The 26,938-nt window shown below is 40.6% G+C and overlaps 2 protein-coding genes across 2 annotated transcripts; both read left to right on the top strand.

Annotated features, from left to right (window-relative positions):
- LOC116707932 (scavenger receptor cysteine-rich type 1 protein M130-like) lies at window positions 1-26,550 on the top strand. The gene is made up of 10 exons (XM_032545638.1): window positions 1-7; window positions 84-99; window positions 16,086-16,369; window positions 17,068-17,376; window positions 17,459-17,752; window positions 18,450-18,758; window positions 18,841-19,134; window positions 25,295-25,663; window positions 26,315-26,366; window positions 26,478-26,550. Exons 3-10 carry the CDS (start codon window positions 16,126-16,128, stop codon window positions 26,548-26,550), a joined length of 1,944 nt encoding a protein of 647 aa, XP_032401529.1. The 5' UTR covers window positions 1-7; window positions 84-99; window positions 16,086-16,125.
- Window positions 1,897-3,481, top strand: LOC116707598 (killer cell immunoglobulin-like receptor 2DL1). Its single transcript, XM_032545010.1, has 3 exons — window positions 1,897-2,438; window positions 3,085-3,170; window positions 3,247-3,481. The coding sequence occupies exons 1-3, from the start codon at window positions 2,006-2,008 to the stop codon at window positions 3,337-3,339; spliced, it is 612 nt and encodes a 203-aa protein (XP_032400901.1). The 5' UTR covers window positions 1,897-2,005; the 3' UTR covers window positions 3,340-3,481.
- Window positions 26,551-26,938: the final 388 nt, after the last annotated feature.

Raw genomic sequence — 26,938 nt, 5'->3', positions numbered from 1 at the left:
TGTTCAGGTAGAGGAGGATCTGCAGACCTGCTGCTGTTCACTGCTTCACTTCCTTCATTAATGAACTCTCTGTCTCTGCTCAGATCAAGACGACATCAGGTTGGTGGGAGAGGCCAGCCGATGTGCCGGGAGACTGGAGATGTTACATCAAGAAGAGTGGAGACCAGTGGCTGTTTGGTCTCATTACTGGGACATGAACTCAGTTGCTGCAGTTTGTGCTGGACTGGACTGTGGTTCTGCTGTTTCAGCAAGAAAGTCAAATAAAGCTTCAAAGGGAAAAGTTTGGAGGATCAGGTCTTACTGTTTGCAGTCAGGATCTGCATTAAATTACTGTTTCCCTTCTGATGGAAACAGTGATCAGAGCCTTGAGTTCATCTGCTCAGGTAACTCTGAACTCTCATATTTATTTCTTTTAAAATGTTTCTTCCATCAGGTTCCAGATGTCTGCAGAGAAACCGTCACCTTTAACTAAGAACCTGAAACCTTGAGAAGAGGGAAACTAAAATAATTTAAATATCCAGATAAAGTTTTCAGTTTAGCCACATAGATAAACAAAAACTCATCATTTTAATAACTTTTAATCTCTGCTGCTTTGAAGTCGATGCATCAAAATCCCAGGAGGAGTTCAAGGAAATCAGACATTTTCAAAACATGAAAATTAACAGAAATTAACTTTTGTTCCCAAATGGTGGACTTCCTGTTTTTAGAGAAAATAGCAGGAAAACCTTTTGTTTGTTATGGTTGTTGGCCTGGCTGATCTAGGGGGCGCTGTTCAGCCATTTTGCCAAAATTATTTTTAATTCAACTGAAATACAAACAATACCAGATTGTAAAGTTTGCTTTACATTTATTGAGTTTATTAACATGTTTATGTCCCAAAAATATGATAAATTCAGCAGAAATAAAAATGAATGATAAAATTCCAGGTACAGTCGGTTTCACTTCACCTTTGATGCTCTGAGTTTTTCTAGTTTGGTTTTCTTGGCCTTTAATTTGATCAAACTCAGAGATGTTTCCATGTGGATCTATAAAAATAAAGTTCTGAAATATTTTAAACCTTTTTTCTTTCTGCATCCACAGACTCAGTCAGGCTGGTTCAAGGGACCAACCGGTGCTCAGGCAGACTGGAGGTGAAGACCGACCAGTCGTGGTCCTCAGTGTGTGAAAAAGACTTTGACCTGCATTATGCAGAGGTGGTCTGCAGGGAGATTGGCTGTGGGCCTCCTTCAGTCCACCAGGGGGCGCTCTATGGAGAAGCAGAGGCTCCAGTGGGGAGCAGAGAGTTCCTGTGTGAAGGCAGTGAGTCTGCTCTGCTGAAGTGCAGCAGCAGGAAGAGTTCAGGTAGAAACAGCTGCTCACCTGGTCAAGCTGTTGGACTCACCTGTTCAGGTAGAGGAGGATCTGCAGACCTGCTGCTGTTCACTGCTTCACTTCCTTCATTAATGAACTCTCTGTCTCTGCTCAGATCAAGACAACATCAGGTTGGTGGGAGAGGCCAGCCGATGTGCCGGGAGACTGGAGATGTTACATCAAGAAGAGTGGAGACCAGTGGCTGTTATGGATAGTTACTGGGACAAGAACTCAGTTGCTGCAGTTTGTGCTGGACTGGACTGTGGTTCTGCTGTTTCAGCAAGAAAGTCAAAGGAAGCTTCAGAGAGACCAGTTTGGAGGATCAGGTCTTACTGTTTGCAGTCAGGATCTGCATTAAAGAACTGTTTACCTGAGGCTAAAACGAGTGATCAGAGCCATGAGATCATCTGCTCAGGTAACTCTGAACTCTCATATTTATTTCTTTTAAAATGTTTCTTCCATCAGGTTCCAGATGTCTGCAGAGAAACCGTCACCTTTAACTAAGAACCTGAAACCGCGAGGAGAAAGAAACTAAAACTGGTTTAAATATTACTGACAGACTATAGATCTATCATAATGGTGCTAGTAATCATGTTTAAACATGCTAGTAACCATGGCAACCAGTCTGTGATCAGCTCCTGTCTCTTTCTCATTCATGCCATCTTGTTTTCCACCTCAGATTAGATCCAGTTGTCTCTGTGTTTCCTCTGCGTTCCCAGGTCTGCTGGTTGAGCCGCTCATCTTCCTCTCTTCCTCCACTGACGGGGTCTCCACAGGCAGAAAGCAGGGGTCTGAGCTCCTCATTGGCTCACATTTCAGCATCATGTGCTCCATCAGACCTCAGTATGAAGGCGGCTCCTTCCAGCTCATCTTCAGCACCTCTAACTACACTCAGAACCAGACCCTGCCAGCTGTTAATCACTCCGCCCTCTTCCTGTTCTCTGCTGCTGGCCACGCCCACCAAGGAACCTACCGCTGCGTTTACCACGTCTACGTTTTCTCCTATAACTTCTCCTCTATCAGCCAGCCTCTCAACCTCACTGTCTCAGGCAATGTCATGGAGTCCATGAGGAAAAGTTCTGCTTCAGGTGAACTTTGCCATCTGTCATGCCTTTCTCTTAATATCCTATTGTTTCTTTCTTTTTTTTTTTTTTAAGACAGATTTCCCCTAATTGGCCATCTTCTGTTTCTTTTCTTTTACCGTCCACTGCCAGATTTTTGTTTTGCTATTGTACCTGAATGTGGTCTTAAAGTAACTGATGTGGCGTTGGGCTGTTTTTTGAGTGTAACGTAAGGATAGCATTACATCGATTTTATCATTTTTGATCCCATCTTGGAGTCTCAGTGGACATTTCATCCCTTGGCAGTTGAGCTGGGGCCAATTCTCTCCTGCCAATTGTAAATTTTTGCTGTAAAAATAAAAACACTACACCTTTGTGAGCTCGCCCTCCCATGTGGACCAACTTTCATAAGAGAGGTACTTTAGCTTATTAGAGGCAATTGTTGACTGCCTGGAAACCACCGAGATGACTTCAGATGACTGTAAAACATGTAACCGCTGTAAAACATGTAACATGTAACAGCTGTCTGCCTCATTCATGAGGTCAGAGAGGAGGATTGATGATATTAATGTTCATGATCAGATCTACAGGCAGCATGAAAACAAGGGTCTATATGATTATTTTCTAGCTGGACTCATCTGATGAAAGCTGATCCTGAATCTGTTTCATTCAGTTTCAGCCTCTCCCACTGCTTTGATCATCAGACTGGTTGTCGTCCTGCTGGGTTTGCTGGGATCAGTCCTGCTCCTCTACTTTAAGGTACTGCATGTATCATGCATGATGTGTTCAGTTGGGAAAGTTCTTGCATTGAAGCTGAACCATCCTCTGTTTCCAGGCCAGGAGAAACCAGAAGTCTGGACCAGAAAACAACCATCATGATGAAGGATCCAGAGCTGAAGGCAGCTTAGAGGAGGAGACTGCAGTCTGAAGGAACCAGGAGAAAATGATCTTCATTTCACATCCGCAGGAAGGAGCAGAGACATGTTTCAGACTCCTGGAAATCTATCCGTCTATGTATCTATGATAAAATGTCTCTGTGCTCCTGCAGCAGGAAGGAAGTTCAACATTCAGAAATTGTATCTGGACTAAACCTACTTAAGTTAAACTTATATAAGAAGGGAACACAAAACAAAACATTCAACAAACAAAATATAACAGAAAACCCACTTCATCAAAATCTGATCTTCATCAACCTTGCAAGGATAGCATATGATAGGATATTTGGGGTCAAAGGTCAGGTAGCCAATTCCATCAGGCCCTGAACCCAGCTTGTGTCCTTGTCTTGGTTGGGGTTCTGAATTGTTGTGTGACTAATGTAATACAGTTGATCCTAGCTTGTAATACTTTGTCCTGCCTTAATTTTTTATATCTTTTCTCTCGTTATTGTATAGTTTTAGCCACTTTAGCCAGCCAGGCAGTGAGCTGCGTGTCAGCCCACTGCACAGGCTGTGTCCACTTGCACTTTCTCCTCCCTTTGTTGCATGTTTCTCAGCGTGACGTGCATATTCCATAGCTCCTGAACGGTGGAGGTATTAAAGGCCACTAGATGTTTTCTGATCCATTTAGTAATAGATGGGTGGAAACCTGACATTAGCATATTTTTAAGTTTTTGCTGGTAAGGGGAGTTATTTCGGTCATCATATGGGATGTCGCTGTGGAATCAATATTTCTTTTTCAAAGCGGAGTTTGAAATCATCTACATCCTCCCCGGACTTTTGTTTTACTGATCTAAGGTGGGAATAATCCGTGTGTCTAGCATAGACTTCCTTAACCCTTTGTTGTAATCCATCCCACTGATTTTGTTGTTCACTACAACTGGGACCCTGGTGTGGGAGTACATTCGTTGGGTCAGGGGAGGAGTGTCCAGTATAATTGCCCCGGACTTTTGCCCAGTCTTTCCTAAGGAAAATTGCAAGGCTTGGCCAAATTCATGAGACGGGCCTTGTGTTGCTTGTTTTTTTTTCTTTTTTGGCAGGCCGGCCTGTTGGCACACCCCCTGATGCTTCGGGAGCGTCCTCGCTTGGGTCTAAGTCAGAGGTTGGGGGTGGGGGTCGTTGCACACGCGCTCGAGTTCGGGGTTGAGTTTCGTTATCTTCCGATCTGACAAACATAGCTTCTGTTTTTTGATCTGATGTATTTTTAGCGCTCGCAGTTTGTTTATTTTGTGCTTGTGTTAGCCAGCTACGTGCAACCTCAAGCACTTTTAATTTTTTCTGTTGTCTGGTACCAGTCTTTGAACTAGCGCTTGTTTTCAACCTACACACCACGTTTTTCCATTGTCCTATTTTCAACACGCCAGTTACACCATACTCCTTAAGACCTCCCTACTTGCCTTGTGAAGAACCCATTTTCAGTGTTTTAGCCCCGTTCCTTACACACCTCGGGTGGTCTATACGGAACGGGAATATGGAGAGCAGGGTGACGGTCAAGTTCTTATTGTGGCAATTCTCACTTCGACTCAACGGTTAATTGAGTGGAGCATTGACGACAACAAGCCATCACCCACTCTCCCACTGCTTTTAGGCTTCACCCTTTTAAATATTTCCCTTCATAGCTTTCAATTCTTTCCCTTCGTGGTTCCAATACTTAACCAGTTGCTTTCTTTACTTAAAGGTTGTGGACAAAAATCTTGTGTAATAACAGATCAGGCTGAGACTTGGCAAATGGCAAAGAGCAAAGCTTTATTTCGTCTGCAGACGGAGAACAAACACAGCAGCAAGCTGCTCTGAGTTCTGATTTGGAGCTGCAAGCTCTCACAATAGCTTGCTGCATTGTGTAACTCATGTTACACAACATAAGTTACACAATGTAGTCATTCCAGTTTCAGTTGAACAATATACAAGCCACTTAATCACACTGGAGGGTCAGTTAACTCCTTGGATGATAAACATCTTCTTGTTCAAATATGTGAGTTTCCAAAAAAATCAGGTTTGATAATGGAACAATTTTGCATAACAACAACATTGTCAAACCGGAATATCCAGCAGGTGCATCAAACTCTTGAAACTCTGAGCTGGTGATTTTCCATAGAGAAACTACTTAAGCCTCAGAACTTCTATCTAAACTGTCTGTTCTTTTCTGTTAACAAATTCTGGTGCCTTGCTGTCACTAGCAGCCTGCTGCAATTGCTGCAGGGAGAGGTCAACAAGAAACCTATCTAACTGGTTCCGGAGAGATTCTCTAGTCTTCATACAGGTTGAACAAAACTAATGTGGTTAAATGAGTAAAGAATTAAATAAAATTGTTAAAGGAAATAATAAAACAATTTTTACTTCACAAGGTGAAAAAAGAGTAAAAATACCCACTATCTACCTTTTAGATAATTGCTGTCTTTTCTTAAAGGTGAAAAGAGAGTAAAAATACCCACTATCTACCTTTTTAGATAGTTGCTTTTTTACTTGAAGGTGAAGAAAGAGTAAAAATACCCACTATCTACTTTTCAGATAGTTGCTTTCTTTACTTGAAGGTGAAGAAAGAGTAAAAATACCCACTATCTACCTTTTAGATAGTTGCTGTCTTTTCTTAAAGGTGAAAAGAGAGTAAAAATACCCACTATCTAGCTTTTAGATAGTTGCTGTCTTTTCCTAAAGGTGAAAAGAGAGTAAAAATACCCACTATCTAGCTTTTAGATAGTTGCTGTCTTTCCTAAAGGTGAAAGAGAGTAAAAATACCCACTATCTACTGTTTAGATAGTTGCTTTCTTTACTTAAAGGTGAAAAAGGAGTAAAAATACCCACTATCTACCTTTTTAGATAGTTGCTTTCTTTACTTAAAGGTGAAAAAAGAGTAAAAATACCCACTATCTACCTTTTTAGATAGTTGCTTTCTTTTCTTAAAGGTGAAAGAGAGTAAAAATACCCACTATCTACCTTTTTAGATAGTTGCTTTCTTTACTTAAAGGTGAAAAAAAGAGTAAAAATACCCACTATCTACCTTTTTAGATAGTTGCTTTCTTTTCTTAAAGGTGAAAGAGAGTAAAAATACCCACTATCTACCTTTTTAGATAATTGCTTTCCCTTGATGTTTAAACGGTGGACTCAAACCTCCCGTACCATTCACTTACTTGGTTGATCCCTGCTCTGTCCCGGTTTGGATCCCGTCAATCTGCCGTTGCCCGGAAGGAGGTGACCTAAGATGCTGGCCCAGCGAGGAAGTTACCCCCTGGGACTTTCAGATGGCAGATTTCAGCGCGTCCTACTCCCTCCGTCAGCGAGCAGGTATGTTGGGATCCTGGACGAGCCCCCAAGATGTTGGCTCTATTTTGGTTCCCAATCTGCAAGGAATCAACCAGAGACACAAGTTACTCTTCTGCAGAAGAGGGGAGAGGAGCCAGACACGGAGAACCGCAGTCAAACAACTGTCTGGGATCAACTCCACCGGTTCTCACCTCTCAGCTGCTTTTATTGTCATGTCAAGGAAAAGAGGGTTGGGTTGCTTTACATAGTCACCCAGATAGTTTCTTCAGAGAACTCTGCCACAGGATGTTCTAGGATGCTCTTACAAGGCACAAAGCTGACTCGTCTATGACAGATAGTTTGATAACACCAGAAGAGTAAGTGAGCATTTCTAATCTCCAAACAAACATTGATAAAACAAGAAGAGTGTGTAGCGTTTCTAATCTTCAAGCAAACATCCGAAGAACAGTTAATAATGTGTCATAAAAGAAAAGGGTCCAAAGAAGAAACATAAAAGAATAATAATATGAAAACATATAAACTCATAATTTAAATAACCTTAGATAATGACTTTTTCCAACATGCAGGAACATGTTTTAAATAACATGTGCACATTTAAAAAGAGATATCTCAAACTTATATTAGGATCTAGCAACAACCAATAATTTCTTGTTGTCTGGTACCAGTTTTTAACCTAGCGCTTGTTTCCAACCCAAACACCATGTTTTTCCATTGTTCTACTTACAACACACCATCTATAATGTACTTCGTTTCCATTAGTCAGGTACATTACGTTTCCTGGCTCTATTTGACACATTTTCTAATTTTATTTTTTATTATTATTCCTTTATTTACCAGGTAAACCCCGTTGAGATCCAAATCTCATTTTCAAGAGGGACCAGGGCAAAAAATTTGCAATACATAGCAACCTGGTTACAAGATAAAAACAATTAATACATATGCACAAGTATAAAACAATAAAAACAATTTAAAAACAATGACACTGTTTCATAGAATCTTGTTGCCTATCTTTAAACTGATCGAAATAAGTCCAGTGAATAATTTCCGACATCTTAAGTTCAGACTGCAACTGATTCCACGCTGTGGGGCAAAACACTGAATGCCTGCTTCCCTTTTTCAGTTCGAAAGCGTGGGACATGCAGAAGAATAATGTTATTGGAGCGTAGAGAATGAGAACTGATAGTTCTATGTAGGAGAGTGGATAAATATGCTGGGGTTAGACCGAGTAGAGATTTATATATCAGGATCATTAAATGATTGTTTCTCCGTTGACTTAAGGAGCCAATCAGCTTTTGCGTACAAATCACGATGATGTGTCAAACGTCGACTACCGGTTATAAATCTTAAAGCGCAATGATACACAGTATTTAATGATTAAAGACATTTGGTCAAAGCATTCATATATAAAACATCTCCATAATCCAAAAGTGGCAGGAATGTAATCTGCTACCAATTTTCTTCTAGCTTTGAGTGTAAAACAAGATCCATTTCGATAATAAAACCCCAATTTTCATTTTCAATGTCCGTAGTAGATTTGCTATGTGATTTTTAAAGAGAGTTCATTATCTAGAATAAAACCAAGATATTTATAATTACTGACAACTCGATTTGTGCTCCTACAGCAGTGGGACATAAAATTTTCATCCCCTTTAACACTTTTCTCCTTCCTTTGTGAAGAACCCATTTTTTATAACAGTGTTTTCATCCCGTTCCTTATGCCTAGAGTGGGCTCTACAGAACGGGGATAGGAAGAGTGGGGTGGTGGCAAGTTCTTGTTGCTGCAATTCTCGCTTCGACTCAACGGGTGATTGAGTGGAGAATTATCCACAACAAGCCCACCACTTACTTTTCCCACTGTTTTTAGGTGTCACACTTATTACCTTTCCCTTCGTGTGTGTGTTTTTTTATAATTCCCTTTTTTACTTTACTTGACATCAAACGGGGGACTTAAAACCGCACGTACCTTTCACTTACTTGGTTGATTGCTGCTCTGTCTTGGTTCGAATCCCGTCAATCTGCCGATGGCAGAAGGAGGTGTCCTAAGACGCTGGCCCAGCGAGGAAGTTACCCCCCGGGACTTTTCAGGACGGTCCGAAGAACCTGACTGCCAGCAGACTCTAGCGCGTCGTACTCCTTCCGTCAGCGGCGGGTATGTTGGGAATCCGAACGAGCCTCCGAAATGTTGGGTCTATTTTAGTTCCTAACCTGCAAGGAATCAACCAAAAACACAAATAACTTTTCTGCAGAAGAGGGAAGCTGTGCCAGACGCGGAGAACCTGCCATCAAACACTGTCTGTGATCAACTCTGCCGGCTCTCATTCCCCTACTGCCTTTTATTATGATTACAAGGAATGAGGTTGGGCTTTTTCACACAGTCCTTTACCATAACCTTTACCACAAGCTGTTCTGGAACCTTCTGTGGAACATGCCCTTACAAGAACCACAAGATGTTCTGGGACCTTCTGTGGACATGCCCTTACAAGAACCACAAGATGTTCTGGGACCTTCTGTGGACATGCCCTTACAAGAACCACAAGATGTTCTGGGACCTGCTGTGGACATGCCCTACAAGAACCACAAGATGTTCTGGGACCTTCTGTGGACATTGCCCTTACAAGAACCACAAGATGTTCTGGGACCTTCTGTGGACATGCCCTTACAAGGGCATGAGGCTGACCATTACCAATCAGTTTCATCAGGAAGCTGTTAACACAATAATGTGTAAATGTTTCTAGCCTCCAGGCAAACACCAAGAAACAGTTAATAATGTACCACAAGAGAAAGGAGTCAAGTATACAACACACAGAATAATAATATGAAAACATAGCCTTTCAAATAAACTCATAAGTAAATGAACTTAGATAATAATTTTCCCAACACAAGGTTTCTCTTTTGCACTCACCTTTTATACGGTTTATCCACCCTTTTGGTGCGTTTGTATTGGTCAGCACTGATGCTGTGCTTGTTTCATTGGCTGTCTGCTTGGACAGATGATCTCATATCCATCACTGTCTTAGAAACATTATGTCCTGATGTCTGTGCTAATGTCTCAGGGTGCTCAACCTCCTATGTCCCTTGCCTGCACAAGCTTTCTCTGAAACGTTTACATTGTTCAACACCCTGCTTCCATATAAGGCGTTGATCATCTCTGCTCTCCAGTTAGTTCCCCTTTTCCCCCTAAACCTTTCGCCTACCCATCTACCTCCAACACAACATCAGTGACCTTTAATCGCAGTTACATGTTTTACACCATCTCAAGTTCAATGTCAAAATCACATCCATACTTTCAGTTTCTTTGATTTAGCATTCATTTATAATATTATAACCATAACTTATTAGTTACTCTTATTATGATCTTAACGTGAGTTATTAGAGTTTTTTTCTGAAAAGAAACCAAGAATAATCCACGATCTTTAGTTATTTGATACCAAAGTTACAGTTACTTGTTTTACTTGTAAGTATTTCCACAAGTGTATGTCTAAATATTATTATAAGTAAACCAGTAATATAATGTAAGCTGTACCCCCCCCCCCCCGTGACCTGACCCCGGATAAGCGGAAGAAGATGGACGGATCATAGATGGATGAAATATAAGTATTTTATTTTGAATCTTATCCAATTACTCAAAATGTTTACACTTTATTCTTTAAAACTTTCATGCTTTGAAATAAGGAATAGTCTCTCAACTATTTTGATGAATCTGCAAGCTGGGAACTTACTTCCTCTTTTTCAGGAAACCTGCTCTTCCTGTCTCATGACTTTCTCTGTCTGACTATGATTTCTTATGATTAGATAGAAAAAAATAAATAGAATTAAAGCAAAGTTTGCAGGAGACAAAAACAACACACACACAACCAGATTGATTTTATTCAAGTTTAATTCTAATGTTGGGCCTAGATGTCACTTGTGTGATTAATTTAAAGGCAACTTTATTTATTATTACTGTTAAACTAAAATCTCCAGCATGGGGAACTGGGATGAGCTCGGGTTTTCTTGACGCCGGCCACATGCAGAACAAAGCCTGATTTAAACACAGGAACAACAGAGGACTGGTGAAACCCCTGAATCCCAGTAGGCCCAGTATGAACCCATCTTCATGATCAGCTCCTAGGAAGGAGGCGTTGTCTCTGAAAGCAGCCAAAGACCTGAACTGTGACGTTCAGGAAGTAGCAGATAAAAAAGCTTAAAGTAGGAAGTGTTCAGAGTTTGGAGCCACATCCTGATCACATCAAGAGACGAAGCTTCACTCCACATCCAGAGGAAACATGGACCAAACAGCTCTGATGCTGCTTCTGTGTCTCTGCAGCTCAGGTAGGACTCCACTTTCAAACAAAAACACTAATATTCACTAGAGTTCAAATTAAAAATGATCGACTGATAAACATGTTAAATTTTACAAACAAAAAACTGGAAACTGTTTCTAGTCTCAGATCATAGAGCTGCTGCTACACAGTTAGTGATGTTTATATTGTCTACTTGCTGCTAAGGAGCCAATAAAATCAAGAATTGTTGGTTTTTGTGTTTTTATGATGTAAAGCACTTTGAACTGCCTTGTTGCTGAAATGTGCTATAAAATAAATCTGATTGATTGATTGATAAGGAGAAGCTGCAGAAACTCTGCACCAGCGCTGAATCTGCGCAGTAAACAGGTGGAGCCACATAAAATGGCTCCTTCTGCATGAATTCTCTCATCTTCCTCTTGGCTCCACAGGTTCTCTATGAGGTTCTGGTCAGGCCCGTTTGCTGGCCAACCGAGCCCAGTAGCACCACGGTCATTGGACCGGCTTCTGGTACCGCTGGTTGTGTTGGTGTGAAAACGTTTGAGCTCCGTCTGACGTGGGAGTGTCTCAGGCAGGATGTGGAACCTCGCCTGCTGTAGATTAGAATCAATCAACCAATCGATCAGTTTATTTGTAAAGCACATTTCAGCACCAAGGCGGTTTCAAAGTGCTTTACGTCATAAAAACACAAAAAGTCCTAAAGACACCACACAGTAAACCAGTAAACAGTACATTTTGTCAAAGTGTCGTCGTTACACATCAAAATGTTGTTCAGTGTTTCATTTATTATGTTTCTAAAGCAAATCTGACCAGCTGGGTTTTTAGTCCAGATTTAAAGGAACTCAGAGTTTCGGTTGTTTTGCAGAGTTAATTGTTGAAACAGCTTTTCAATAATTTAGCTGATGGATGAAAGGTTGGAGATCGGCCTGTAATTCTGCAGTAATGATTTGTCCAGATCGTTTTATTTTTTATATCAGTGGTTTGAAAACTGCTGGGGGAAAAAACCTGATGAGAGCAAAGAGTTTAATATTTGAATCAGATCAGATGAAATGACAGGCAGGACTTTCTGTAGAAAAGTTGTGGGTGTTATTATCTTTGGGCATAGCATCCATATTAGATTTTGTGTGGCAGTGAATGTTGACCCTCTCATATTTTTAATTTTCTCTGCAGCGTATTTGGCAAATTCATTGCAGGCCGAGTTTGATTGCAGGTCAGGTGGTTTGTCAGCCTGTCAACTGTGGCAAATAAAGCTCAATCATTGTTCATGTTTTTGTTTCTCATTTCTGCAAAGAATGTTTCCTTTGCATGTTTTAGTGTGGAGTGATAGCTTCACAGTCTTTCTTAATAGATTTCATAATAAACAAAGTTGAGTTTTTACTCCATTTACGTTCGGCCCTACGGCTAAATTGTCTTGCAGATCTAAATGTTTGCACATTTTTCCATGGAGGTTTGTTCCTACCAGACACGACCTTCACTTTAATTTAGGCAAAGAAATCAATGACATCTGAAATTTTACGATGGAAGTTATCTACCAGCTCATCTACAAGGTTAGATGAGCTGCTCTGATTCTGATTGCTCTGCATTCAGAATCAGAATCTGTTGGATTTGACAACTTTTTACACAAAAACAATGAATTTAACTTTGGTTGGTTTCAGTAAAGACATAAAATATAAATGAGTAGAAAAGGTGAATAATAAGAAACATTTCAGGTCTTACTACATAGTGTAAATAACATTTAGGTCTGGGCTTTAACTAGGCCATTCCAACATAAAGATGCTTTGATCAGAACCATCCATGATAGCTCTGCCTCTAACAGGAGGAAGAAACAAGAGAAGATCAAATAAACACGATCAACAGGATCCTGTCAACACATCCTAAATCTGTCTTTGCTTTTTGTAACCCAACATGTAAATGTTGTTTCTTCCAGCGCTGTCTGATGAACTCAGACTGGTAGCAGGAAGGAGTCGCTGTGGTGGCAGACTGGAGAAGAAGGATCTGGGAGACTGGGAACCAGTGACTGATTGGAACTGGAACTTTACAGCAGCAGCTGGAGCTTGCAGACAGCTCCACTGTGGATCTGTGGTGTCGTTACAAAGAGATGAGGACGACAATGTAGAGATCGTCTGTTCAGGTGATTTCATATCCTGGCCATTGCCTTCCTGTTCTGCTTCCAACTCCACTGTAAAAAAATTCTCACTTCCAGCTCAGTCTGGGCTTCTTCCACTTCACCTGGATTCACTCTGGTAGATTTTCTACCAGACCAATCAGCGAACAGAAGGAGAAGTTTGAACGATGATTTATTTTCTGTTATTTTAGAAACATAGTCTCTGTAGTTTTAGCAATGCAGTGGAGGAAGTTCAGTCCATGGTGGCCACACTTCCAAATATTGAATTAACTTTAACGGCTCTTCTCTGTTTTGTGGTGGACAAATTATTGTAAGGTAATATCTGCTGGTTGTATTGTCTTCATTCTAAATGCTAGTGATTCTCACCAAATGAAGCTGTTTGGGTTGCAAGCACAAGGTTGGGAGATGTTTTCCTGCAGCTGCATGAGAACCAGAGCGTCTCTCCCTCAGCCTTGGTATAAAACTCCTGCTGTCTCTGCCTGAAAGAGTTTTCAATCGGAAATGTTTCACTATTGATCCTCTTATATGTTCTCTGTATTGTGCACAATATGCTAGTAAACCTGATTGAGTGATTCCATCTAACAGTGCTTGGTAATTGATTTTTTCTACATGTTTACAGCCCAGGAAACTTCCAGTAAACTTCTTAGTGTGGATCTGGTGCATTGCATGTCATGGACAAACGTTAGCAACTGGGTGAAATTTAAAAGCTCAACACAGTCCAGACTCTCTGGATGAATCAAAGTGTAGTTACAGAGTGGCTGGTTTTTACCAGGTTAGTGATGTAATGACGTTTGATTAGATTAAAGGGGAACCAGTGGAGCAGATTCTGGGTTATAAAAACCTCAATGTCATTGAGAAGAAGCTGATCAAATATTGAACTTCCTCCACAAATTAAGTTTAAAGTGTTAAAAGATGATAGTTTTCTATTATTCTGTGATTAAATTTGTTCTCACATTTTCTTTGTAGAAGACAAGGATGAAATATTAATAATTGATAATTCATAGGTTCTTTGTGATGTTGTAGTGTAATTTTCTCTGTTTGTCTTAAGTTTTTTTTCCCACCCATCTCCAGGGCCGGCCTGCAGTATAAGCAGATGCTAAAAGTGTAAAGAATATTAAACAGTAGATTTAAAAAAAACAAAACTCTGCCCAGCTCCCCTCTCCACCCGTTCTCCACTAGTTGGTTGGTTCCTCCACACAGAGTCTGCTCTGTATTGGAGCTTTGCTGAACAAACTGGAACCAAATTCAGTGAAAATGTTGAAGAAACTTTTTTCTTTCTGCATCCACAGACTCAGTCAGGCTGGTTCAAGGGACCAACCGGTGCTCAGGCAGACTGGAGGTGAAGACCGACCAGTCGTGGTCCTCAGTGTGTGAAAAAGACTTTGACCTGCATTATGCAGAGGTGGTCTGCAGGGAGATTGGCTGTGGGTCTCCTTCAGTCCACCAGGGGGCGCTCTATGGAGAAGCAGAGGCTCCAGTGGGGAGCAGAGAGTTCCTGTGTGAAGGCAGTGAGTCTGCTCTGCTGAAGTGCAGCAGCAGGAAGAGTTCAGGTAGAAACAGCTGCTCACCTGGTCAAGCTGTTGGACTCACCTGTTCAGGTAGAGGAGGATCTGCAGACCTGCTGCTGTTCACTGCTTCACTTCCTTCATTAATGAACTCTCTGTCTCTGCTCAGATCAAGACAACATCAGGTTGGTGGGAGAGGCCAGCCGATGTGCTGGGAGACTGGAGATGTTACATCATGAAGAGTGGAGACCAGTGGCTGTTTGGTCTCATTACTGGAACATGAACTCAGTTGCTGCAGTTTGTGCTGGACTGGACTGTGGTTCTGCTGTTTCAGCAAGAGATTCAGAGGAAGCTTCAAAGAGACCAGTTTGGAGGATCAGTTCTGACTGTTTCCAATCAGGATCTGCATTAAAGAACTGTTTACCTTTTGATGGAGACAATAATCAGAGCCATGAGTTCATCTGCTCAGGTAACTCTGAACTCTCATATTTATTACTTTTAAAATGTTTCTTCCATCAGGTTCCAGATGTCTGCAGAGAAACCGTCACCTTTAACTAAGAACCTGAAACCTTGAGGAGAGGGAAACTAAAATAATTTAAATATCCAGATAAAGTTTTCAGTTTAGCCACATAGATAAACAAAAACTCATCATTTTAATAACTTTTAATCTCTGCTGCTTTGAAGTCGATGCATCAAAATCCCAGGAGGAGTTCAAGGAAATCAGACATTTTCAAAACATGAAAATTAACAGAAATTAACTTTTGTTCCCAAATGGTGGACATTTTGTTTTTAGTGCAAATAGTAGGAAAACCTTTTGTTTGTTATGGTTGTTGGCCTGGCAGAACTAGGGGGCGCTGTTCAGCCATTTTGCCAAAATTATTTTTAATTCAACTGAAATACAAACAATACCAGATTGTGAAGTTTGTTTGACATTTAGTGGATTTATTAACATGTTTATGTCCCAAAAATATGATAAATTCAGCAGAAATAAAACTGAATGATAAAGTTCCAGGTACAGTCGGTTTCACTTCACCTTTGATGCTCTGAGATTTTCTAGTTTGGTTTTCTTGGCCTTTATTTTTTATCAAACTCAGAGATGTTTCCATGTGGATCTAGAAAAATAAAGTTCTGAAATATTTTAAACCTTTTTTCTTTCTGCATCCACAGACTCAGTCAGGCTGGTTCAAGGGACCAACCGGTGCTCAGGCAGACTGGAGGTGAAGACCGACCAGTCGTGGTCCTCAGTGTGTGAAAAAGACTTTGACCTGCATTATGCAGAGGTGGTCTGCAGGGAGATTGGCTGTGGGTCTCCTTCAGTCCACCAGGGGGCGCTCTATGGAGAAGCAGAGGCTCCAGTGGGGAGCAGAGAGTTCCTGTGTGAAGGCAGTGAGTCTGCTCTGCTGAAGTGCAGCAGCAGGAAGAGTTCAGGTAGAAACAGCTGCTCACCTGGTCAAGCTGTTGGACTCACCTGTTCAGGTAGAGGAGGATCTGCAGACCTGCTGCTGTTCACTGCTTCACTTCCTTCATTAATGAACTCTCTGTCTCTGCTTACATCAAGACAACATCAGGTTGGTGGGAGAGGCCAGCCGATGTGCCGGGAGACTGGAGATGATACATCATGAAGAGTGGAGACCAGTGGCTGTTTGGTCTCATTACTGGAACATGAACTCAGTTGCTGCAGTTTGTGCTGGACTGGACTGTGGTTCTGCTGTTTCAGCAAGAGATTCAGAGGAAGCTTCAAAGAGACCAGTTTGGAGGATCAGTTCTGACTGTTTCCAATCAGGATCTGCATTAAAGAACTGTTTACCTTTTGATGGAGACAATAATCAGAGCCATGAGTTCATCTGCTCAGGTAACTCTGAACTCTCATATTTATTTCTTTTAAAATGTTTCTTCCATCAGGTTCCAGATGTCTGCAGAGAAACCGTCACCTTTAACTAAGAACCTGAAACCTTGAGGAGAGGGAAACTAAAATAATTTAAATATCCAGATAAAGTTTTCAGTTTAGCCACATAGATAAACAAAAACTCATCATTTTAATAACTTTTAATCTCTGCTGCTTTGAAGTCGATGCATCAAAATCCCAGGAGGAGTTCAAGGAAATCAGACATTTTCAAAACATGAAAATTAACAGAAATTAACTTTTGTTCCCAAATGGTGGACATTTTGTTTTTAGTGCAAATAGTAGGAAAACCTTTTGTTTGTTATGGTTGTTGGCCTGGCAGAACTAGGGGGCGCTGTTCAGCCATTTTGCCAAAATTATTTTTAATTCAACTGAAATACAAACAATACCAGATTGTGAAGTTTGTTTGACATTTAGTGGATTTATTAACATGTTTATGTCCCAAAAATATGATAAATTCAGCAGAAATAAAACTGAATGATAAAGTTCCAGGTACAGTCGGTTTCACTTCACCTTTGATGCTCTGAGATTTTCTAGTTTGGTTTTCTTGGCCTTTATTTTTTATCAAACTCAGAGATGTTTCCATGTGGATCTAGAAAAATAAAGTTCTGAAATATTTTAAACCTTTTTTCTTTCTGCATCCACAGACTCAGTCAGGCTGGTTCAAGGGACCAACCGGTGCTCAGGCAGACTGGAGGTGAAGACCAACCAGTCGTGGTCCTCAGTGTGTGAAAAAGACTTTGACCTGCAGGATGCAGAGGTGGTCTGCAGGGAGATTAGCTGTGGGCCTCCTTCAGTCCACCAGGGGGCGCTCTATGGAGAAGCAGAGGCTCCAGTGGGGAGCAGAGAGTTCCTGTGTGAAGGCAGTGAGTCTGCTCTGCTGAAGTGCAGCAGCAGGAAGAGTTCAGGTAGAAACAGCTGCTCACCTGGTCAAGCTGTTGGACTCACCTGTTCAGGTAGAGGAGGATCTGCAGACCTGCTGCTGTTCACTGCTTCACTTCCTTCATTAATGAACTCTCTGTCTCTGCTTACATCAAGACAACATCAGGTTGGTGGGAGAGGCCAGCCGATGTGCCGGGAGACTGGAGATGATACATCATGAAGAGTGGAGACCAGTGGCTGTTTGGTCTCATTACTGGGACATGAACTCAGTTGCTGCAGTTTGTGCTAAACTGGACTGTGGTTCTGCTGTTTCAGCAAGAGATTCAAAGGAAGCTTCAAAGAGACCAGTTTGGAGGATCAGGTCTGACTGTTTCCAATCAGGATCTGCATTAAAGAACTGTTTACCTTATGATGAAATCAGTGATCAGAGCCTTGAGTTCATCTGCTCAGGTAACTCTGAACTCTCATATTTATTTCTTTTAAAATGTTTCTTCCATCAGGTTCCAGATGTCTGCAGAGAAACCGTCACCTTTAACTAAGAACCTGAAACCTTGAGGAGAGGGAAACTAAAATAATTTAAATATCCAGATAAAGTTTTCAGTTTAGCCACATAGATAAACAAAAACTCATCATTTTAATAACTTTTAATCTCTGCTGCTTTGAAGTCGATGCATCAAAATCCCAGGAGGAGTTCAAGGAAATCAGACATTTTCAAAACCTGAAAATTAACAGAAATTAACTTTTGTTCCCAAATGGTGGACTTCCTGTTTTTAGAGAAAATAGCAGGAAAACCTTTTGTTTGTTATGGTTGTTGGCCTGGCTGAACTAGGGGGCGCTGTTCAGCCATTTGCCAAATTTATTTTTAAATCAACTGAAATACAAACAATACCAGATTGTGAAGTTTGCTTTACATTTATTGAGTTTATTAACATGTTTATGTCCCAAAAATATGATAAATTCAGCAGAAATAAAAATGAATGATAAAATTCCAGGTACAGTCGGTTTCACTTCACCTTTGATGCTCTGAGTTTTTCTAGTTTGGTTTTCTTGACCTTTATTTTTTATCAAACTCAGAGATGTTTCCATGTGTATCTATAAAAATAAAGTTCTGAAATATTTTAAACCTTTTTTCTTTCTGCATCCACAGACTCAGTCAGGCTGGTTCAAGGGACCAACCGGTGCTCAGGCAGACTGGAGGTGAAGACCGACCAGTCGTGGTCCTCAGTGTGTGAAAAAGACTTTGACCTGCATTATGCAGAGGTGGTCTGCAGGGAGATTGGCTGTGGGTCTCCTTCAGTCCACCAGGGGGCGCTCTATGGAGAAGCAGAGGCTCCAGTGGGGAGCAGAGAGTTCCTGTGTGAAGGCAGTGAGTCTGCTCTGCTGAACTGCAGCAGCAGGAAGAGTTCAGGTAGAAACAGCTGCTCACCTGGTCAAGCTGTTGGACTCACCTGTTCAGGTAGAGGAGGATCTGCAGACCTGCTGCTGTTCACTGCTTCACTTCCTTCATTAATGAACTCTCTGTCTCTGCTTACATCAAGACAACATCAGGTTGGTGGGAGAGGCCAGCCGATGTGCCGGGAGACTGGAGATGAAACATCAAGAAGAGTGGAGACCAGTGGATGTTTATTATAGTTACTGGAACATGAACTCAGTTGCTGCAGTTTGTGCTGGACTGGACTGTGGTTCTGCTGTTTCAGCAAGAGATTCAGAGGAAGCTTCAAAGAGACCAGTTTGGAGGATCAGTTCTGACTGTTTCCAATCAGGATCTGCATTAAAGAACTGTTTACCTTTTGATGGAGACAATAATCAGAGCCATGAGTTCATCTGCTCAGGTAACTCTGAACTCTCATATTTATTACTTTTAAAATGTTTCTTCCATCAGGTTCCAGATGTCTGCAGAGAAACCGTCACCTTTAACTAAGAACCTGAAACCTTGAGGAGAGGGAAACTAAAATAATTTAAATATCCAGATAAAGTTTTCAGTTTAGCCACATAGATAAACAAAAACTCATCATTTTAATAACTTTTAATCTCTGCTGCTTTGAAGTCGATGCATCAAAATCCCAGGAGGAGTTCAAGGAAATCAGACATTTTCAAAACATGAAAATTAACAGAAATTAACTTTTGTTCCCAAATGGTGGACATTTTGTTTTTAGTGCAAATAGTAGGAAAACCTTTTGTTTGTTATGGTTGTTGGCCTGGCAGAACTAGGGGGCGCTGTTCAGCCATTTTGCCAAAATTATTTTTAATTCAACTGAAATACAAACAATACCAGATTGTGAAGTTTGTTTGACATTTAGTGGATTTATTAACATGTTTATGTCCCAAAAATATGATAAATTCAGCAGAAATAAAACTGAATGATAAAGTTCCAGGTACAGTCGGTTTCACTTCACCTTTGATGCTCTGAGATTTTCTAGTTTGGTTTTCTTGGCCTTTATTTTTTATCAAACTCAGAGATGTTTCCATGTGGATCTAGAAAAATAAAGTTCTGAAATATTTTAAACCTTTTTTCTTTCTGCATCCACAGACTCAGTCAGGCTGGTTCAAGGGACCAACCGGTGCTCAGGCAGACTGGAGGTGAAGACCGACCAGTCGTGGTCCTCAGTGTGTGAAAAAGACTTTGACCTGCATTATGCAGAGGTGGTCTGCAGGGAGATTGGCTGTGGGTCTCCTTCAGTCCACCAGGGGGCGCTCTATGGAGAAGCAGAGGCTCCAGTGGGGAGCAGAGAGTTCCTGTGTGAAGGCAGTGAGTCTGCTCTGCTGAACTGCAGCAGCAGGAAGAGTTCAGGTAGAAACAGCTGCTCACCTGGTCAAGCTGTTGGACTCACCTGTTCAGGTAGAGGAGGATCTGCAGACCTGCTGCTGTTCACTGCTTCACTTCCTTCATTAATGAACTCTCTGTCTCTGCTCAGATCAAGACAACATCAGGTTGGTGGGAGAGGCCAGCCGATGTGCTGGGAGACTGGAGATGTTACATCATGAAGAGTGGAGACCAGTGGCTGTTTGGTCTCATTACTGGAACATGAACTCAGTTGCTGCAGTTTGTGCTGGACTGGACTGTGGTTCTGCTGTTTCAGCAAGAGATTCAGAGGAAGCTTCAAAGAGACCAGTTTGGAGGATCAGTTCTGACTGTTTCCAATCAGGATCTGCATTAAAGAACTGTTTACCTTTTGATGGAGACAATAATCAGAGCCATGAGTTCATCTGCTCAGGTAACTCTGAACTCTCATATTTATTTCTTTTAAAATGTTTCTTCCGTCAGGTTCCAGATGTCTGCAGAGAAACTGTCACCTTTGATTTAATGGGACAATAAACTGGTATACGTATTTGTGGAGGAGTTTGGAATATAAGACTTAATCCATAGCTGAATATAATCCCATATCAGAATATGGTGTTATAGATATCTGTAGGAGTTTATATCCAACAAGCCGCGATTATACTCATTTCTCTCATGAACATATGGTATACTCTAGAATAGGTTATTTCTTGACTGTTAAAAGAGATTGTCATAAGATTAATAACTGTGAGATTGGCAACATTGACCTCTCTGATCATGCCCCCTATTATTAACTTTAAAATTAGATGAGGAGCCTAAAAGTACACAATGGAGATTATATACGAGTATACTGTATGACTGAATGACTTCCAATTTACGAAACTAATCAAATCTGACATAAACACATTTCTAAAAGAAAACAATAATGGAGAGGTTAGTCCAGAAATAGTTTGGGATGCACTAAAAGCAGTTATGGGAGGTAAAAATTATATCTTTCTGTGTCCAAAGAAAGAGAGCAAACCAATTAAAACTATCAGAATTAAACAACAAAATAAAAAGGGTTGATACAAAACATAAGAACTAAAACCAGAACATCATATAAAGCTTAAAGTATTAAGAAATAAACTTAATGCAATGTATTTACAAGAAATACGAAAAAAGATGATTTATACTAAGCAGAGATATTATGAATCGAGAGCCAAATTAGCAAAACTCTTTGGGAGAAAATTTAAAAACCAACAAGCAGAAAACACAATATATAAAATAAGGGACCCAAATTCTGAGAGGTGTGTATATAAATAAAATGAAATCCAACAAGCTTTTCAAACTTACTATAAACAATTATACACACAACCAAGCTTAAAAGATCGCAGCAAATTAAACAATTCCTTGAACAACTGAACCTACCTGTTCTGTCGTGTGATCAAAATCAAAGATTAATAGCGAATATCACAGAGCGGGATCTCTCTTACGCCATTACAAAGCTTAAACAAACAAATCTCCTGGTCCGGACGGATTTCCGTCCAAAAGCAATTTAAGTCAGAGTTATCACCATTCCTCCTTCAAATGTTTAACATGGCTCTGAAAAAGGGTAAAATGCCACCAACATGGAAACAGGCTACAGTATCTGTTATTCCAAAAGAAGGAAAGGACCATCTGAGCTGCAGGTCCTACAGACCTATCTCTGTTCTTAATATTGATTATAAATTATTCACATCAATTCTCTCAAGGAGAATACAGGAGATCCTCCCAGAACTTATTCAGACCAATCAGACCGGTTTTATCCCACAGAGACAAACCCATGATTATATCCGTCACACATTGCATATCCTGAACCACATTCAAAACTGCCAAACACCAGCTGCAGTGATCAGCCGCGACGCTGAAAAAGCTCTCGATACAGTAAGCTGGGACTTTCTATATAAAGAACTCGAGAAGTTTGGTTTCCACTCCAATTTTATTGACGTAATCAGGTCACTATACCAAAAACCAATTGCACAGATAAAAATCAATGGACATCTTTCAAATACCTTTGAATTAGAACATGGAACGAGACGAGGATGTGGACTCGCTCCATTACTATTTGCCCTTTTCATGGAACCGTTCGCCCAACTAATTAGGCAAACTGACAATATCAAGAGTATAACATTTCTGGTGAAGCACACAAAGTGGCGCTATTTGCAGATGATGGTTTGTTATAAATTAGCGAACCAAGCACGTCGCTGCCTACATTATTTGAGAGCTTGAGAAGCTTTGGTGAATTTGCAGGATATAAATTGAATGTGAAAAAAATCGCAGATATTGACATTTACTTATAATCCACCAAATTCTTTGTGGGTCGAACTAAAACTTTAATGGGACCAAACGTATTGAAATACCTTGGGGTTCTGATCCCCAAAGATACAACCACTATAGCTAAGATCTTCTGACCAAAATTAGACTGGATATACAACGATGGACTGTCACCCTTCATGGGTTTAACCCAAAGAATTGAATCTGTCAAAATGAACCTACTACCAAGATTCATTTTTCTTGTTTCAAGCCCCACAGGGAGAAATTACAAGAAAGCAATTTATAGAGTGGGACACAATGCTTTCCAGATTTCTATAGCTTGGGGAAAAACGCAGAGAATTAGATTTAAAACACTACAGCTTTCAAAAGAAATGTACCACAGTTAAAGAACTACTTCTATTCTGCACAAATTAAGCCACTGATAAACCTTTGTAATAAAAACTACAACGCCCGATGGAAGGATATTGAATTGGCTCTATCTCCAGACACCCCCTTACAGGCAATCTGTGGGAATAAAGATTTAGAACAGATTAAACTCAAAAATGAAAATCCTTGGATAAGATCCCAATTAAAGATCTGGACAGATGTTAAACAGGAATATAAACTACATGACACGCTTACGATCTTGATTTTAAACCAAATCAAACAGATACAGAATTCTGTAGTTGAACATCTAAAGGCAAAACAACACATTTCTCATTAATGGATGAAGGACAAATAAAAGACTTTCAAACACTTTAAAACGATTTTATAACTTGGGAAGACAGAATTTTTATAAATACCTACAAGTACGCCATTATCTTAATCGGGGAAACTATCAGACATATAGATGAACAGGAACCAGTGCTTAAAGAAATACTAATGGTATATTAGGAATAATCCAAAAAAGGTATTATATCACGGTTATTTAAGGGACTTAAGAGTAAAAAAACACATTCAACTTTATATGTGAAAACAAAATGGGAAAAGGAAATTAAAATGAAAATCCCAGAAGAAAAATGGCCTAGTTACTGCATAACAGTTTGGAGATGTACCAATTTGTACTCATGGAGAGAATTTAACTGGAAATGCTTACATTCACGTTTTATAACACCGAAACAGAAAATCTCTCAAACCAGGGGGCAGCCTGAGTGCTGGAGGCAATGTGGAAACACAGAACCCAACCACTGGCATATATTTTGGGACTGTACAATTATAAGACATTATTGGATAGAAATACTCAAAAATATTGAAAATATATTGAAAATAAAAATACCTTTTAAATTTACTATTTTTATTGGAGGTGACACAGAATGCCTATCTGACAACATAAACTATCTGTTTCAAATACTAATCACAGCCTGTAAACAAACTGTCACCAGACGCTGGATCCTCCCTGAACCTCCCACTATAGAAGAACTGATAGAGTGTGTTAATGAAATCTATCAGATGGAAAGATTAACATTTCTAATTCATTTTCAACTGAACAAGTTCATTATCTTTTGGTCCAAATGGGTGTCCTATGTCACCCAAACACAATATGCAAGAATACTAGATTGTTGAGAATAAAAAAAAAAACACTTCATCCTTCAGGAAGTGTCTATTTACTATATAATTTACTGAGTTATACAGATAAAAGTAATGTCTCTCCAAAATAAAAACCCATGTTCCATATTTTTAATTTGTTTTTGTAAATAGAAATGTAAATAAAATGAATTTTGAATCTGATCACAGACTGAAATTGTGCTTTTGTCATCTTCTCAATACCTCAAAAATAAATTATATTAAAAAAATTCCAGGTACAGTTGGTTTCACTTCACCTCTGATGCTCTGAGTTTTTCTAGTTTGGTTTTCTTGGCCTTTATTTTTATCAAACTCAGAGATGTTTCCATGTGTATCTATAAAAATAAAGTTCTAAAATATTTTAAACCTTTTTTCTTTCTGCATCCACAGACTCAGTCAGGCTGGTTCAAGGGACCAACCGGTGCTCAGGCAGACTGGAGGTGAAGACCGACCAGTCGTGGTCCTCAGTGTGTGAAAAAGACTTTGACCTGCAGGGTGCAGAGGTGGTCTGCAGGGAGATTGGCTGTGGGCCTCCTTCAGTCCACCAGGGGGCGCTCTATGGAGAAGCAGAGGCTCCAGTGGGGAGCAGAGAGTTCCTGTGTGAAGGCAGTGAGTCTGCTCTGCTGAAGTGCAGCAGCAGGAAGAGTTCAGGTAGAAACAGCTGCTCACCTGGTCAAGCTGTTGGACTCACCTGTTCAGGTAGAGGAGGATCTGCAGACCTGCTGCTGTTCACTGCTTCACTTCCTTCATTAATGAACTCTCTGTCTCTGCTTACATCAAGACAACATCAGGTTGGTGGGAGAGGCCAGCCGATGTGCCGGGAGACTGGAGATGAAACATCAAGAAGAGTGGAGACCAGTGGATGTTTATTATAGTTACTGGAACATGAACTCAGTTGCTGCAGTTTGTGCTGGACTGGACTGTGGTTCTGCTGTTTCAGCAAGAAAGTCAAAGGAAAATTCAGAGAGACCAGTTTGGAGGATCAGGTCTTACTGTTTCTGGTCAGGATCTGCATTAAAGAACTGTTTACCTTATGATGAAATCAGTGATCAGAGCCTTGAGTTCATCTGCTCAGGTAACTCTGAACTCTCATATTTATTTCTTTTAAAATGTTTCTTCCATCAGGTTCCAGATGTCTGCAGAGAAACCGTCACCTTTAACTAAGAACCTGAAACCTTGAGGAGAGGGAAACTAAAACTGGTTTAAATATTACTGACAGACTATAGATCTATCATAAAGGTGCTAGTAATCATGTTTAAACATGCTAGTAACTATGGAAACCAGTCTGTGATCAGCTCATGTCTCTTTCTCATTCATGCCATCTTGTTTTCCACCTCAGATTAGATCCAGTTGTCTCTGTGTTTCCTCTGCGTTCCCAGGTCTGCTGGTTGAGCCGCTCATCTTCCTGTCTTCCTCCACTGACGGGGTCTCCACAGGCAGAAAGCAGGGGTCTGAGCTCCTCATTGGCTCAAATTTCAGCATCATCTGCTCCATCAGACCTCAGTATGAAGGCGGCTCCTTCCAGCTCATCTTCAGCACCTCTAACTACACTCAGAACCAGACCCTGCCAGCTGTTAATCACTCCGCCCTCTTCCTGTTCTCTGCTGCTGGCCACGCCCACCAAGGAACCTACCGCTGCGTTTACCACGTCTACGTTTTCTCCTATAACTTCTCCTCTATCAGCCAGCCTCTCAACCTCACTGTCTCAGGCAAACTCATGGAGTCCATCAGGAAAAGTTCTGCTTCAGGTGAACTTTGCCATCTGTCATGCCTTTCTCTTAATATCCTATTGTTTCTTTCTTTTTTTTTTTTTTAAGACAGATTTCCCCCTAATTGGCCATCTTCTGTTTCTTTTTCTTTTTACCGTCCACTGCCAAGATTTTTGTTTTGCTATTGTACCTGAATGTGGTCTTAAAGTAACTGATGTGGCGTTGGGATGTTTTTTGAGTGTAACGTAAGGATAGCATTACATCGATTTTATCATTTTTGATCCCATCTTGGAGTCTCAGTGGACATTTCATCTCTTGGCAGTTGAGATGGGGCCAATTCTCTCCTGCCAATTGTAAATTTTTGCTGTAAAAATAAAAACACTACACCTTTGTGAGCTCGCCCTCCCATGTGGACCAACTTTCATAAGAGAGGTACTTTAGCTTATTAGAGGCAATTGTTGACTGCCTGGAAACCACCGAGATGACTTCAGATGACTGTAAAACATGTAACCGCTGTAAAACATGTAACATGTAACAGCTGTCTGCCTCATTCATGAGGTCAGAGAGGAGGATTGATGATATTAATGTTCATGATCAGATCTACAGGCAGCATGAAAACAAGGGTCTATATGATTATTTTCTAGCTGGACTCATCCTGATGAAAGCTGATCCTGAATCTGTTTCATTCAGTTTCAGCCTCTCCCACTGCTTTGATCATCAGGACTGGTTGTCGTCCTGCTGGGTATGCTGGGATCAGTCCTGGTCCTCTACTTTAAGGTACTGCATGTATCATGCATGATGTGTTCAGTTGGGAAAGTTCTTGCATTGAAGCTGAACCATCCTCTGTTTCCAGGCCAGGAGAAACCAGAAGTCTGGACCAGAAAACAACCATCATGATGAAGGATCCAGAGCTGAAGGCAGCTTAGAGGAGGAGACTGCAGTCTGAAGGAACCAGGAGAAAATGATCTTCATTTCACATCCGCAGGAAGGAGCAGAGACATGTTTCAGACTCCTGGAAATCTATCCGTCTATGTATCTATGATAAAATGTCTCTGTGCTCCTGCAGCAGGAAGGAAGTTCAACATTCAGAAATTTGTATCTGGACTAAACCTACTGAAGTTAAACTTATATAAGAAGGGAACACAAAACAAAACATTCAACAAACAAAATATAACAGAAAACCCACTTCATCAAAATCTTGCAAGGATAGCATATGATAGGATATTTGGGGTCAAAGGTCAGGTAGCCAATTCCATCAGGCCCTGAACCCAGCTCATGTCCTTGTCTTAGTTGAATTGTATGACAAATGTAATA

Source organism: Xiphophorus hellerii, chromosome 18 (genome assembly GCF_003331165.1).
Source record: "Xiphophorus hellerii strain 12219 chromosome 18, Xiphophorus_hellerii-4.1, whole genome shotgun sequence".
In the NCBI taxonomy this organism is placed as follows: Eukaryota; Metazoa; Chordata; class Actinopteri; order Cyprinodontiformes; family Poeciliidae; genus Xiphophorus; species Xiphophorus hellerii.
Note: the sequence above shows the minus strand (reverse complement) of the source record. Positions and strands in the feature narration are given on the sequence as shown.

What these genes read in the sequence shown, in the direction of transcription:
- LOC116707598 (XM_032545010.1), top strand. Translation starts at nt 2,006, where the DNA reads ATGCCATCTTGTTTTCCACCTCAGATTAGATCCAGTTGTCTCTGTGTT. An exon ending in GAGGAAAAGTTCTGCTTCAG is followed by an intron (nt 2,439 to 3,084) that starts GTGAACTTTGCC and finishes TGTTTCATTCAG; the next exon opens with TTTCAGCCTCTCCCACTGCT. An exon ending in TCCTGCTCCTCTACTTTAAG is followed by an intron (nt 3,171 to 3,246) that starts GTACTGCATGTA and finishes CTCTGTTTCCAG; the next exon opens with GCCAGGAGAAACCAGAAGTC.
- LOC116707932 (XM_032545638.1), top strand. Translation starts at nt 16,126, where the DNA reads ATGATACATCATGAAGAGTGGAGACCAGTGGCTGTTTGGTCTCATTAC. An exon ending in TGTTGGACTCACCTGTTCAG is followed by an intron (nt 17,377 to 17,458) that starts GTAGAGGAGGAT and finishes GCTTACATCAAG; the next exon opens with ACAACATCAGGTTGGTGGGA. An exon ending in CCTTGAGTTCATCTGCTCAG is followed by an intron (nt 17,753 to 18,449) that starts GTAACTCTGAAC and finishes CTGCATCCACAG; the next exon opens with ACTCAGTCAGGCTGGTTCAA.